The 15,285-nt window shown below is 38.2% G+C and overlaps 1 protein-coding gene across 2 annotated transcripts in view; it reads right to left on the reverse strand.

Moving 5' to 3' along the window:
* DOK6 (docking protein 6) overlaps positions 1-15,285 on the reverse strand; it is a 368,967-nt gene that overhangs the window by 67,994 nt on the left and 285,688 nt on the right. For both annotated transcript variants that reach the window (XM_025886885.2, XM_073898065.1), the window contains exon 7: positions 6,194-6,311. In XM_025886885.2, the coding sequence (XP_025742670.1) occupies positions 6,194-6,311 (118 nt within the window). The remainder of the gene's footprint in view (positions 1-6,193; positions 6,312-15,285) is intronic.

Raw genomic sequence — 15,285 nt, forward strand, 5'->3', positions numbered from 1 at the left:
CTGGACTTTTATAAAGTCTTTAGAACAAAACAAAATTCCTCACATTATAGTAGAAACTCTGTAATAATATTTTAAAGTAAATACTAGAAAATATTGGAATAGGAGAGCATACTTCCCTTGGTCAGAGAAAGAAACTTCTCAGTGGAAATACTGACGATAGTTAATAATTATTGAAAGTTTACACCTAATGTGGATGATCTCATTTAAGTGCCATGAGAGGAACTATTATCCTCATTTTAGACATGAAGAAAAGGAGGCTTAGAAAGATGGGTAAATTGCCCAAAGCCACACAACTCAGCAGTGGTAAGTTGACATTCAAATTCAGGTTTATTTAACTCCCAAACTCAATATTTTAACCTACAGATGGCGATTCTTCACAACGATGGAGCCCTAAATTTGGCTGAGCCATGGGGATAAAGATCATCTGAAGTTGCTACCTCACAAACGAATGGAGGAAGAGGGTTTATAAACAAATACATCGTGATATTAAAGTTATACAAAAACATCTGGGAGCATGGAAGAGGAAATGATCATGGATGATTGTGGCGTGGGAGGAATATTTCACAGTGAGAACATTCGGAGCATTTTTATGGTGTCTATTTTGGGGAGCGATCAATTCATTTATCTCTAAAAATTGATATCCAGGGAGGCATTTGCTGTCTTTGCCTTACGCTTCTAAGGGAAGGACATGCAGTAACTGCTCATAAAGAAGGTTTACTAGAAAGTGTAGATTCTGGCAAATGGCTGATGTGTTGGGGGTTGTTGGCACATGGCCACCAGCGGGCTGGGGCTCCCGGAGGATGTGTGAGGCATCTGGCTGCTACCACTTGCGGGGGCGGAACACATCGAACACTGAACATACGCAGGCTCCTTTTACCATTGGTGCAGTTTTCTCTTTCCCTTTTTTTTTTTTTTTTTACTTGCTATACAAGGCTTTTATTAGCTTTGCAATTTGGAAAACATCTTATGATGAAAATTTAAACAGAAGGTCCCAGTGGAAATGATTTACAAACAGTGTGAACTTGAAACCGAATGGGCAGGAAAGGACAGAGGGTCGTAGTTAAGTGAAGAGTGAGTAAATCCTTTGGTTTACCTCCCTAATCTATGTCAGAATTCTATTTACTGTTTTCTGAAGGTTATCTCTAATTCTAATGGCCTGTTTGCATCCTGTCCTTCTGAGAAATTGGAGCCACCGATGCCCTTTTGGTGAGCATCAACTGCCTTCTGTGTAATCAGGTGCGCGCTGTGCTGACTCGGGGGGTCTGCAGCTTAATTGCTGACATAGAGAGGGTAGAGTTGGCAGGTGCATATTAATCAGTGTTAATGAAAGCACAACTCCAAAAGTTACCACTTTTACAAGCGGCACCCTCCCCACCTTTGATGCAGTGAGGTTGTTCAAGCTGCTCCAAACCGAGTCACAGTATATCCCATATAGTTTTGTGTAAAAATAGGTGATGATATGTATCAGGGAAAATGTAAGGATAGCACACGTCCCAAAGCCCACTAACCAGGGGACCGTTTTCAGCCCACATTCTTGTCCCCCCTTCGTGTCAGTATAGCTGGTGGAAGCCTGAAAGCCAGCTCTCGGGTTATGGGGACAGAGAGATGGCAGCTCATAGCGCTATCTGTGTTTACCAAGTAAAGACCAGCAGGAGCAAATATCTGTGGACTCAAGGCAATCCTAAAGCAAGAAGCAGACAAGCCAAAGGGTGTGCAAAGGGAAGATGGGTGCACAGGGTGGGCTGTGTGTAGGGCCAGACATGATGATTCCTTCTGTAGGACGGGTGCGAATTTTCCTCAGGGAGGAGACAAGGTAGTCTGTCCTTCCGAATGCATTTTTAAATTCATTTTTGCATTCAACAAAGGCTCGATGAGTGCCTGCAGTGAGCCTGGGACCATCAGTGGTTTTTACTAGATTGATTTGTCATTTTCAATAAATGCTTTGCCGTCTTCACAAATCCTGACTTAAAGACCCTGCTACACAATCTGTCATATAGTTATGAGGACAGTGACTACAAGTCAAGGTGATGACCTTCCAAAGAAAAGCTCTAAACTCCTTATGGGGTTTTGTTTGTTTCTTTTCTTTTTTCTTTTCCTCCCCAACCCCCTCTCACCTTTTTGGGTTTTTTTGAGTGTTCTTCATACTCTTGACACATCTGCTGAAGGTCTTCGAACCAAAATCACAATTCTAGCAATATTAAACAAGTGGCATTTACTTTTGAGTCAAGAGTTCAAAATCATGTTTCCTTCTCTTGAAGTAAATGGTTTCCCTAAGTCTAGAGATAGCATCTCTACAACGTGTTGTGACGCAAACATTTTTCATAAGTGCATAGGTCAGAGAAATAGAAACAGAATTACTTTCTAATACAAACTAATCATCCTTATTATCTGGCAAAAATCGGGAACAGGAAAAGTCTTCACTCACATCTTCTGCAAGAAGAGGTGATGTGATCCAGTCTCTCACAAGCCCCTTAGGGGGAGGGATTTTCCATAGTAGCTGCCTAGTCCTTAGCTAACTTGTACTTGTTAAAGCGAATTATTCTTTTTGTTAGTCTTTTGACTTCAGAGAGCACAAGACAGAAACCAGAAAAACATACACTTTCAGAGCACCATGGAGAAGCATGGAGAGATTTAGTAGATTATACTGCACTTCTTTTCCAAACATTAAAGTAAATGCAGGATGTCAGTATTGATACATTGGTCTTTTAGAGAGAATCTCGCTTCTATAGTTATAGAACAGATGACAGAAATGAATCCAATAAACCTGAGCAAGCACAGTTTTGAGGGTGACAGGCAATTGAAGTTATAGGTATGTCATAATGTGGAATAGATTTGTTTTCACACCATGAATATTTTTTCAGTTCTAGTACATGTGCTGCTTCTTAATGAATCCCATTCTATGAAGCTTTAGATATAGAAAGCTTTTCCCCTTTACCTTCTGAATGAAAACCTGCTGAATTTAATTCATATTGATCTCAGCTTCACAGTTAGAATGTAGAAAATACGATGAAAAATTCTAAAGACACATTTTTATTCCTCAGTGCTACCTGCAGTTTACTTGACGATGTCACACCCACCATCACCCATTTTTCCTTTGGCTCTGGAAAATGAGACTATGTTCTCCTTTTGCTTTCTGCAAGTTATTGAATTATAAAATAACTCAGATTGGAAACATCAAATGTAGTTTCTTTTTTTTTAAAGATTTTATTTATTTATTTGAGAGACAGAATGAGAGAGAGAGAGAGAGAGCACATGAGAGGAGGGAAGGTCAGAGGGAGAAGCAGACTCCCCGCTGAGCAGGGAGCCCGATGCGGGACTCGATCCCGGGACTCCAGGATCATGACCTGAGCCGAAGGCAGTCGCTTAACCAGCTGAGCCACCCAGGCGCCCTCAAATGCTCAAATGTAGTTTCTTGAAAACACATGCAGATGTGTATGAAGAAGGGGGGCTAAGGCTCACTTTTTCCATTTTTATTTCCTGTTTTGGTAGTTTTATCATGCCCTGATTCCATGAGGGTGAAGCCTGTGCCAATTACACACCAATAAAACAACAACAACAACAAAACACTATGGTCAAAAGACTCTTGTCCTCTGCTTGCCTTGACTGTCTCAAGAGAACAAAAGGAGAGTAAAATATATCAGCTTTGTCAAAGCATCACTAACAAGTTTATATCTGTATCTATCTCTATATAATCTACTTACTGATGATCTAGCTATCCATCTTTCTATATCTCCCTCTCTAAGATATAACCATAAAAGGAGGGGTATGTACAATGGTAAAACATATTGCTCTAAGAAGCATACGATATAAAAATAAAGCCACAGTGGAGAGAAATGTAGTTTACATCAAATACACTCTATATTTATTGGACTTGTAGTACTCAACTTTAGTCGATGCATATTCCTTTGTTACACAAAACGACAATCAACCAAGGAAGAATGTGCTATTGAGACTTTACAGGCAAACTGTTCATCATAATTGATAGAGCATTTAAATCCTTACCTTTGGTGGAAATTAGTATCTGTGAGATAGATCCTAGAGTGTCCAAACTGTTATTGATTCTATTGTATTGTAAGTCAACACTGTCCCCCTGCAAGTCTTCATCGATATTTTGAGAAATTTAAATGTGTTCTGGCATTTTTTGCTGGATGCATATGAAATTATTTCTGATGTTGTGCATCAGTCTAAATGTCAGCTCTCCTTTCAGAGAAAAGTTCCCCACACACTTCCATGAAAACAACAATCTTTCATTTGCTGGAATTACAGAACAAACTCTTATCGAAACCCAAAGTTATCACTTCATTGGCTCCAACCTTTTTTGAACTTATTTGTATTAACATCTGACTTTCTTTTTGCTTAGAAATTTGCTCATTTGTATTTCCTCATGAAAATGTCCCATGGTTTTATTTTTACTTCATTAAATATCGATATTGTTAAAAACAAGACAACAGGCTCAATATAGAGTCACTTAGGCTAAGCCCCATAATGCCCACCTGAGACTTAGCACATAACTGAATTACAGTTTCATCTCTCCCAGAAAAAGAATCTTAAACCAATCAGTGGGAACTACCTGGTCAGTACTAGTGAGGTCATCGGTCCGACAGACTCCTGCCATCTCCTAAAGGAAAGTGACATTGCTACCCCAGATCCATGCTTGGCCAGTAGAACATCCTTGTCCCTGCTCCCTTTGCCTTTAAGTCTTTTTTTATATGTAGCTCCTCAGACCTCTTTTCTATCTGTTGGGTGACATGCTGTCTGCTCATGAATCACTGAATAAAGCCAATATGATATGTAAAATTTACTCAGTTGAATTTTGTTTTTCAACAATCATTTCATATATAGGTTTATGTTTAAATAAAAATAACATTACATTAAAGGCGTATTTTCTAATTATTTCTAATCCCAAGATCATGACTCAGTTTTAGCGTGTGGTTGCTGGCATTTGTAGAAGGAAGCAAGAGCGAGGTATGTGTCTCCTCTTTCTGATCCACAAGATTGTCAAGAGTCCCTTCAATCCTCTACTCCTTATCCTATTCAAGATTTTCTCATGAAAACAAACAACACAAAAAGGTAATAACTACCCATAAGAGGGTTCATTTAAAATATAAAATGCAATTGTCATCAACAAATTTGTTCTCTTTTTCCTTGCAGAATATACCTTTAATCATTAATTCCCACTGACCAAATTCCATTAGTCTAGTTTGGAAATTCTGGCAAGCAAAGATTGCTTTAGAAATGCAGCATTTCAGTTTCCTTGTCACCAAAACATTGTGTTGTTGTTGTTGAAACACTTAGTGTTGTTAATATGAGCAAAAGTTAAAGTATGAATGGTAAAACATTCTGAATGCCTAACTGTGCTGAAGGTCATACCAGTCATTCCTTCACCAGATATTTATTGGGTGCCTATTATGTTCAATGCTCAAAAAATCTTTGTTGGATGAATGTGTTTTGTTAGCTTTATTTTTCCGAGTTCCCACTTCCTTCAGTCTTGGTCAGCTGCTTGTCGCCAAAAATTTTATCTGAAGGATAAGATTATTCATTTTAAGACGGTAGGGAAAGAATAGGAGAAAAAAAATGCCAAAGCTGAGGTTTGTGCTGCTTTTGATGAAATACCTGCTATCTATCAATCTGATTCATCTGGTAAACCATTCCCATTTTAGTTGATTATACATTCATCATTAGGAAATACACAGAAGCAAAGTATTCATGCTTGTCTCCTGCCTTGCACCCTCCAGAATTATTTCTATGTCAAGGTTTTGGATAAACCGTAAGACTTCTGTGAGTAGGTTTATGTAGCATTTTATTACAGAGCCTGAAATCAGCCTCCTGAATGGATATTTAATTCTATTTAGAAAAAAGGATGCTAAGAAAGAAATCCTTTGTAAAACGGCATGAAACAGACCCCAGTACCAGCTACTTGTAGCTTTTGATAATATGTTTTGTATAATGTCCTAGTCAAGTTCCTGTGCCAAATAGGGTCTTCAGCCCTTAGTGACTTTTGGGATAATTTCTACCATGAGTCTATGAAGTGATAGCTTTAGAAAAGCCACGGTAAATCTCAGAGCTCCCACTGTGGCCCATGACAGCTGATAAATGAAAAAGGAGGAAAAGCAAGCAAAGCAATTTGCATGACTCCTGGCCCACCTGTAGGAGGCTAATGGAGGTGCTGCTTTATTATTTTCAAGTTACTTGCCTTGCAAACTGTAGATTTCTCCAACACTGTTCTGACGAGTGATGTGATGCCAGTACGCGCTACGAGGAAGAGATATTGATTTGGATAACGTCATTGGCTCAGTCAAGCTTGTCTGAAGCTAAAAGAAAAAGGAGATGTGTCAGGCTTTATGTAAAATATTAGGATGAAATCTGCTCTTTTAGAAGTTGAGGGTTGGGGCACCTGGGTGGCTCAGTCGGTTAAATGTCTGCCTTCGGCTCAGGTCATGATCCCAGGGTCTTGGGATCGAGCCCCACATCGGGCTCCCTGCTCAGCAGCGAGTCTGCTTCTTCCTCTCCCACTCTCCCTGCTTGTACTCTTTCTCTCTCTCTCTCAAATAAATAAATAAAATCTTAATAAAAAAATAAGTTGAGGGTTAAATTTGGGGGACATATGACAGAATCTGTAACAGATACCTGCCTAATTTGCTGTTTAAGGTTAACTTTTTAAAAAAAAAGTAAAATTATGACTCCAAACATATGAAATGAGCACTTGTAGACAATTTGATCTCATTCATTAATTTAGAAGGAACAAAAAAGATAGTACAACTGATTCCAAGGAGAATTCAAAGGGCATACAGACAATCAGGAATGCTGGTAAACAGCCAGAATAATAACCAGTTGTACCCACCAGACAAGTATATTTGCATTTCTATGAACAAGAATTATTTGCATTACTATCAGCTTTCTGCAATTTATTGAACTATAAAATAACTCTGATTGGAGGTGCAAGTGCTTTCAGATACAGATACTCCCAAATGGTGCCCAACACAAGACACCATTAATCCTCTTCACCCATTTCAGTGTCTTACAATTTTTCCAGACACCTCCTCCCACCCTTACCCAATGGATCTTTTCTCAAATGGATCTTTTTCTGTGCTCCTGCAATAGGATATTTTACATATTAAAAACGTGTTTTCCCTGAGAAGCTCTGTGGTGAAAGTGTGGCATATGTTCTTACTGGAAACATAAATTTTAACGTTAGCCCCAGAGATCAACACAATGTCACTCAGGTGCCCACGCATATGATTAGTTCAAAGAGAACAATAATTTACATTGCATTTTCGAGAGAGAAATATATTTTTATTGATTCACACCAGGTTTAAAAAAAAATATCCAGAAATAATTTTATGTGGTCTAAGTACACATTTCTCTGACGCAATCTGAGCAAATGTTCACTTTCTGACAGGCAATGGGCAATCCTCTAATCAATAAAACCTCACATTTCCTCTTTTAATACCTGACACTTGGCAGAAGTGGGAGCGGGAAAGATCATGTCTGTCAAGCCTAACTTCAGAGACCTGTATACTCCCCGTGGTCTGGCCCTTTCCCACTGCACGCCCTGCCTCTGAGACTTGCCATATTCTGCATCCGGTGTGAACAGCCTTCCTCCAAGACGCTGTCAGGAAAGCACCTGATATGCTGTCACAGGCCCTTCAGAGCCCTATAAAGCTAAGAGGTTTTCACACTTAATGGAAGATGAAGCTAAAGGGTGTGAACATATTTATTTGATTTCACATTTGATTTCACATTTCACGTGCCCTACTCAGTGAATTTAAAAGTCTAGCCCTGTTGAAGGTATTCTTTTAAAAAGATGCCTCCAAGTAGCAAACATTGTAACCAACTTTTATATTTTTCAAAATTTGGTGCATTTCAAAATTTTCCTTCTTATTGGGAAAATAGATGTACTAACTGTACGAACATCCCATGGTTGGTAGGTAGGGGTTCTGGGGGAGAAGCCAAATTTTTGGGTTATAATAGGGCAGTGCTTTCCAGAATCTTTGGGGTGCTTCTTAGCCATACACACTTCTGGTTTTACCCCAGAACTAACAGTTGGGAGAATCTCTGTGGGTGGGGCTATGCCTGCGAAGAAGGTACCCACAGACACACTGGATATCCATGACTGTAAGCGATAGAGGCAAGGCTCATTTTATGTAATTATCACTGGGACAAAGAGCCTTTCATTTTGAAAGCCAATTTCTCATGTGAGGTATAAACTAAATTCAACACACAGCATCTTTAGTTAGTGTGAGCAATGCCCATTAATAAACACCAATTAATCCATAAAGTGAATCTCATATTAATCACACTTCTGTCTACCCTTTATTTTTTCCTAATATTTGTTTATTAGCATACAATAAGTCACCAGTGGTTAACTCCTCTTTCCCAAATTACTTTTCTTTCTATTTTTTTTTTAAATTCTGGGACATACATTTCTTCCAAATGGTCAGTCTTAAGCATCATGGAAACACAGTAAACATATTTTTTTTTTCCTGGAAATAAATAAGGTGAGAATTTCCTCCATACAAATTTCATCTGAATCGGCCTCTATTGTTTCCTTGCCTCGTGTCTCTATTTCTTTGTTTTCAGATTACAGGAGACCGTTAACCTTCTATTTCTTCCCTTGTCTCTTTAGTTCCTTTTTATTCTGCTTCAATATTTAATTCAGAAAAGTGAAATGTCTATATTTGAAAACGCAAATGTCCATATTCTCCCAATCCCTGTCCAAGGTACAACTCTTGTCCACCATACTTCGGATGTTTAAATCTTCCTCTACACATCAGAGAATCCATTCCTCAGTCATTGTTCAAAACAAGGCATCAGGTCTGCTCACAGATCACCAAGCCCATTCTGCTCCATGTCTTTCAATGGAGTCGTGTCATTGGGAACACTAAATATGCATTACTTTTGTGGAGGATTGAAGATGGCTGCATTCAAACACAGGGTGCCTGGGCTCCCTCCTCTTAAATCGGGGCTGACTGATCACTGCTTTGATGAATAATGGAAGTTAGACATGACACTGTCTGTTTTGGCTCTGCCTTCGATGACCTCTAAGGCAGATTCTCCTTCCCTCCACCTGTCCTGAGTTACTGTGGAAGTCTAACTACTTGGAGGTCGCCATGGTTGGAGGAAGCCCAAGCTTACCGTGTCTGTGAGCCATGTAATTCGAGGTTTGTACCTTTCTTAGAGAGACCAGCAGTTCTCATTTTACAGATGGAACATCACAATCCCCAAAATTCAGGAATTTGCTGAAGGTAAATTCCCAACTATAGAACCGCTAATAGAAAACAGTTCTCTTGATTTCTGAGTCCACTGCCCTTTGGACTTTGATGTTGATCTTCCTGGGAAAAATGAGTTTCCTTTCCAACATGTTACAATATGCAAAAATACAGCTCTGTACTTTGAAAGCACCTACCCTGCCAAGAAAAAGCAGGGAGGTCCTGAAAACTGGTGTAATTTTTGTCAAGGTACTGGCCACCAACACTTTTTCCTGCTTTTGCCAAAATAATTATCCAGGTTACCTTATTGCCTTTTGCAATTTTCCTTTGCTGTTTTTGAGACTCTGCCTCCCTCTGTGATAAACATTAATGCTAATTTGTGTTCCCCTACATAAATTCATCTGTATATTAACAAAAAACCTGCTAACCTATTAATTTTACTTTTGCTCTGTATCTCTCCATTTATTGACTAGAAAATTTAAAGTCATATTGCACTAAAGACACAGATCTCAACAACTGGGAGAGGAAAAAGTCAGCATTTATAAATACATTTATGAGTCATTCCCTACGTGCCTGACAATGTGCAAATTGGTTTCATATGTTGTTCCATTTGATATCCATACAAATTGTCAGTAATTATGCCATCTGAACTTTGCAGACAAGGAAAATGAGACTCAGAGGGATAACATAATTTGTTCATGGTGACACAAGAAGTGAGTGATGTCTCTGAGGCATCAAAGACGATGATGTTGAAGAGAAAGAAAAAATCTTCCCCTACCTTTCAAGGTCTTCTAGCTGGACTAAAAATTAAATTTACCTGAGACAGGTTCACAGAGAAAAAAACCTCAAAGATTTTTACGTGTGCATGGAGGCCCAATAACGAAATTGAGACCCAAGGAAATGATCAAAGCAGGAAGTTTTTATACTTTTAGACAAAGAGACAATAAATCTGTGAGGAACTGACAGGACAAAGAAAACTTAACTTCGGGGGCTTCCATTAATAAGGAACTCTAAACAGAATTTGGACTATGGTAGTAAATTAGTAAAAAGTAATAAGAGGGGCTGACACAGGCTTCTCAGCTCTGAATTCCCCATCTCTGGTGGTAAGAATGCTTCCCTGTCTCCTGGAACAGGGAGGGTGCCTTTCACGTGGGAGGTTTCTTTCCTGCTTTCAAGGGGACATAGGAGGGTCTGAGCGTCCTTCTTGCAATGCTCTTTTTTAAGTAGCTTTAATTCAAAATAATCAATATGCCAATGTGGCACATTTGGGGGCAGCCTGCCCCTGGTCCCTGCAATGTCATTTCCTCTTCACCACAGTTCACTGTAAAATCAACTACTGGACCCTTCTTCAGGCAGCAGATATGAGGGAATTTGTACCAACTGGGTCAATTCCACTGGACCAAGGCAGGAATGCACATGACTGTCCCCTATGTTGAGAGCAGAAGGCCACAGTGGGTGCGGCCCAGTCCCGGAATTGTCACACACACATGCACGCATGCTGGCTTGGCTGTCTGCACACCTGTTAGCAAGCCCCAACTCCATTGCTGCCTTGTCAATTGACCTCAGGTAACACACATTTTTTTTTAAGACTCAATTTTTCCTTATCTCTAAATTGGACTTAATATAATCCACCTCAAGTGTTGTTATAAATATTTCATAAGATGATACTTTTAGAGTGAAGAGCACAACGTTTGTCCCACTTGAAGCACTCGGTAGAAACTGCTGGCTTACTCTTGTCTGGGAGAGGCGGCTGACACAGGGGCGTTTGTGGGTACATGCGGTCAAGACGTGGGAATGTGTCCAAACTGAACTATGGAAGAAATGGCAATGAAGGCAGTCACCGTCTTAGATCCAAGTCTAAGAGCTTAATAGAAGTACAAAACCCAAGAAATATGAATATGAAGAATAGATGGTCAGTAGGGGCAGGTTGGAGAGGGGGGACACAGATGGGAGATGGTGAGCAGTGCCGGTGGCAGGGTGTGGGGTGTGTGTGTGTGTGTGTGTGTGTGTGTGTGTGTGTGTGTGTGTGTGTTTGCCCACACACATAACATAAGCCAAGAAAGGCCAGTCTCAGCCTTCCCGGTATGATGAAGAGCTAAGAGATGTGAGTGGATATGTCAACATGTTCACTGGTATGTCCGAGACAAGACAGACTGGGTAAGGAAATCCACCGTGGAGAAGCAGCACTGAAGTATCCAAGTGGTCAGGGGACACGCCGAGGTGACATGTGGGATGTATGGTGGAGGTAAAACACAAAAGTCATGCTGCCTAATAAGGAAATGGTGAATACAAGTAGAGTCCCGAGTTGAGAACTTTTAGTTTATTTGTTCCTGGGAAAGAGCTCATGAAACTTGAAAACTGTATAGAAATAGAAACCCCAGAGACCTTTAGGCATCCAAGCTTGGCACTGTTTGGATTTATTCAAACAGTCCTCTGAAGTTTGAAGGTTTACAGGCAATTGGTTTTTCACAGACTTGACTTAATTTTCAATAGGGGACAACTCACACTTAATCTTCCATTTTATTCAAGATAAATGAAAAGGAATTAGAAGATACCTTGGTGAGTTGGTACAAGACTAACGAACACTACATTGTTTATAGAGTCACTTAATGGAAGTTGCTAGATGTCATTTAGAATTGGACTTTGTAGAGTATTATTCTCTTTAAACTTGAACCAAAATGGAAGTTATCATTATATGTTTAAACTGTGTATTGACCACAATACTTTCACGGAGTGTAAAAAAGTTGAGCTTTAGAATAACAGCAGAAATTATTACAAACATATGCATAAATACTTTGAACACCATTCTTATTTGTCATCAGTAATGTTTTTATTTTTTTATTTTATTATGTTATGTTAGTCACCATACAATACATTATTAGTTTTTGATGTAGTATGTATATGTATATTCTTTACTCATCTATTAATCTATTATTTGTAAGTGGATGCATTTACAGAGCTACCCTCTGAATATAGGAAACAGGATGAATACATATTGGAACATTAAATTTCATAGCTGTTGTAAATAAAATGTTTCACTATCTTTTGATTTTGAAATGTGGAAATATCTAGAGGCTGTATTAAAGTTTATATAATTAATTTCCAATGTCTGCACATAATGAAAGCTGGGATGAACTTTTAACAGTGGTTATAAAATTTTACCCACTTAGAAAATAAAACATAATTTTTTTCTTTCCAGCCATTTTATGACTTAGCTAATACCTGGGCTTTTACTCAAGACTAGTTGGCATTCTAACACCCTGAGTAGATATTATTATTGCTCCTTCCCTCCCTCTTTGAAGAAAAGGTAACTAAGACACAGCAAAGGTAAGTGCCTTGCACAAGGTCACACAGCTCTTTCTTTCTCTAGAGTCTACCTGGTTAGTTAGCCACTGTGCTGCCCGGCTTCAACTACTACATGTGCATTCATTGACTACACCCCAGAAATTGACAACTATGCTCATACTTTTGAAAGTAAGCTTAATTAACTCCCCATGTGATTCTTACGTCAATTTTGTAGATTTTGGTTTGCCCACTACTGGTCTACATTTTTTCCTTCTATTTTACAGTACTGTCCCAAAGAGAACACGGTCTGATTCTTTGGGATGTCTGTGTATATGCCATAATTATATGTTTGTATGCTGAATTATCTTGATTGACCTTTGAAATCTATTGTTTTGGTTTAAGGAAATCATTCTCGTAATTGCCGTGAGCAGATTGTATGCCCATGGATAAATAAGACTCTCATAGTTAAAAAGATAAGAGAGAAAATCATTTGTATAGAGTTTCCTCATTATTCTTTGATTCTAGCAATGGAAATAAAAGAACAAAATTGTATTTTTTAATATGAAAATTGTACTCTTTTATGTCAGGCAGTCATTTTCCTTACACATTATCAACACTAATCGAGTTGATTAAATGTAAAAAATATATATGAAATGCATTTTCTGAGGTGACATCTAGAGCATCTATGACAAATTTTAAGAAAAAAGAACATGATATAAATAAAATTTGTGCTATTATATTGTGTTACAGCACCACTTGCTAGAAAAATTACACACTGACCTCTCCCCATTTCCATCTCATTTGTGCATTTACGCAGAAATGAATATTTTTCTTTGTGTCTGTGTGTTTAGAGACTACATTTTCTTTAGTGTTCTGACACTGGAACAACAATAAGTAAATGGATTAATTAGGATCACAGGTCCACTTTAGTTATCAACTACAATCATTTGTTCTAATTGGGCTTGTGTTGGTTCATTACAATCAGTGTCTATCAACCAGTAAAAGAAAATTTCACAAATATGCAAATGGCATTTCCCAGCAGGGAGCTGACCATTGTCCGTAGTAATGAAGGCTCTTGTCTTGTGATTAATAATTGATAAAACTGAGCAACAGAATCATGACTAGAACTTTGAAGAATGAATTTATTAGCAGATATTCTTATATATTAAATGTGACACACCACTTGCAATCACAAATCACACATTTAAACTTTTCCTAGAATTTCTTAAAATTCTCTGAATATACCTAGAAAAGAAATTGCAAAAAATGTTAAAAATTTTCTGTGTACTACTCATCAGAGTATTTTGCTTCGAATTTTTTAAATTTTCAGTGTAGGAAAACTAGTTATTAATTTTTGTAGCAGATAGAAATTCCTGTAAAATGTGGGTATGAAGAACACTTTCACTAGAAGGAGAGCCAAACTGCCTGGGATAGAGAGTCCATTCTGGAAGGCTTTCTCATTTCTTCACCAAATTATAAATGAGCCCATGGTACTCGTGGTCTCGAAAGATATATGCACTTGAATTGAAAGATATTATTTGGCTACCCTTGGGAATAACAACTGAGTGTCTTCACAGTACTTCTTAAAACAAGTATTACAGTATTTTGCACACTCTAAGATGTCATCAACTGAAAGACAAAACACTATTTTATGCAGCATTCTGAAAGAATAGAGCTATCGATTAAATTGTAACTCATATTTGACTTGAGGGATGTTAAAATGTGAAAAAATGTGCATCCTGGAATTGATGGAATGTAATAGTGTTTCCCTACTCATGCAACTATTTAGACAAAAAAAAAAATCATTTCAGGGGCTTACTTGGGTAAGTTCTGTGATACACCATAACTCTAGGAGGGCAAATTCCCTTAATTTCTCATGGCTATTTGAATTAGTTTTCATTCTTTCTCTCTTCTCGTGCTCCTCTCCCTTTGCCTTTCCCTGAGATGTTTTCATCATTGATAAGATGACACCATCACAAAATTTCCATCAAAGATACCAAAACCACCCCTTGAGCTTGTTCATAGGGGTAGTGTAAGACAATGCTGCTTCTTCAGAAATATCTTTTCATCTTACATTATAAAAGGAAATAAAAGAATTTGTTTTCAAATGGTTTTTGTTCAAAAGGTTTATTGTTCTTGGAACAGTGAGGTTTTTTAGTTTGTTAAGTGTGTGAGTTTAACTTGCTTTTATTATGTATATTTCTACTAACAAGAGCATGTAGAATGACAATAGAGAAGGAAAACACTCTTTGTTTTCTAAGCAAGCAGTTTTACATGAGAATCTGTTTTCCTTTTTTTTTTTTTTTTTCTGTCCACCAGAGCTTAGGACGACCATAGGATTGATAGCTTTGGACAGCAGTGCATGCAGCCAGCCCTGCTATTGGTGTTCGGGGCATTAAAGCGGTCTTGCTATCTTGCTGGTATTGTAATAACACTGACGCTATTTGTCCTTAAACTACACAGAGTTCTTCTGGTGACCAGGTGGCAAAAATTACTGGAAATAGGAGCATTCCAAATCCTGTTTTTAAAAGGATACACTGTAATTCTTACTATGGGAGGCTGTCCTTCTGCAAATAGGCTTTTAAATTACTTGCAATGTTACAAGGTCCGAAGTTAATAATGACAATGCCCCTCTGCTTTTATTTACTTATTATTGATAAGATATTAGGAAAATTCATTTTTTTAAAAAAAATTATTCATGTCTTCTCAGTTGCTCCTTACCTATGGGCATTTTATAACACATGTAAAGCTTACAAACACAAAAACCAAATTTAAAAGGGAACTTCTTTTC

The sequence above is a fragment of the Callorhinus ursinus genome, unplaced genomic scaffold, assembly GCF_003265705.2.
Source record: "Callorhinus ursinus isolate GAN/ISIS: 27379988/994484 unplaced genomic scaffold, GSC_fseal_2.0 scaffold11, whole genome shotgun sequence".
Classification (NCBI taxonomy): domain Eukaryota; kingdom Metazoa; phylum Chordata; class Mammalia; order Carnivora; family Otariidae; genus Callorhinus; species Callorhinus ursinus.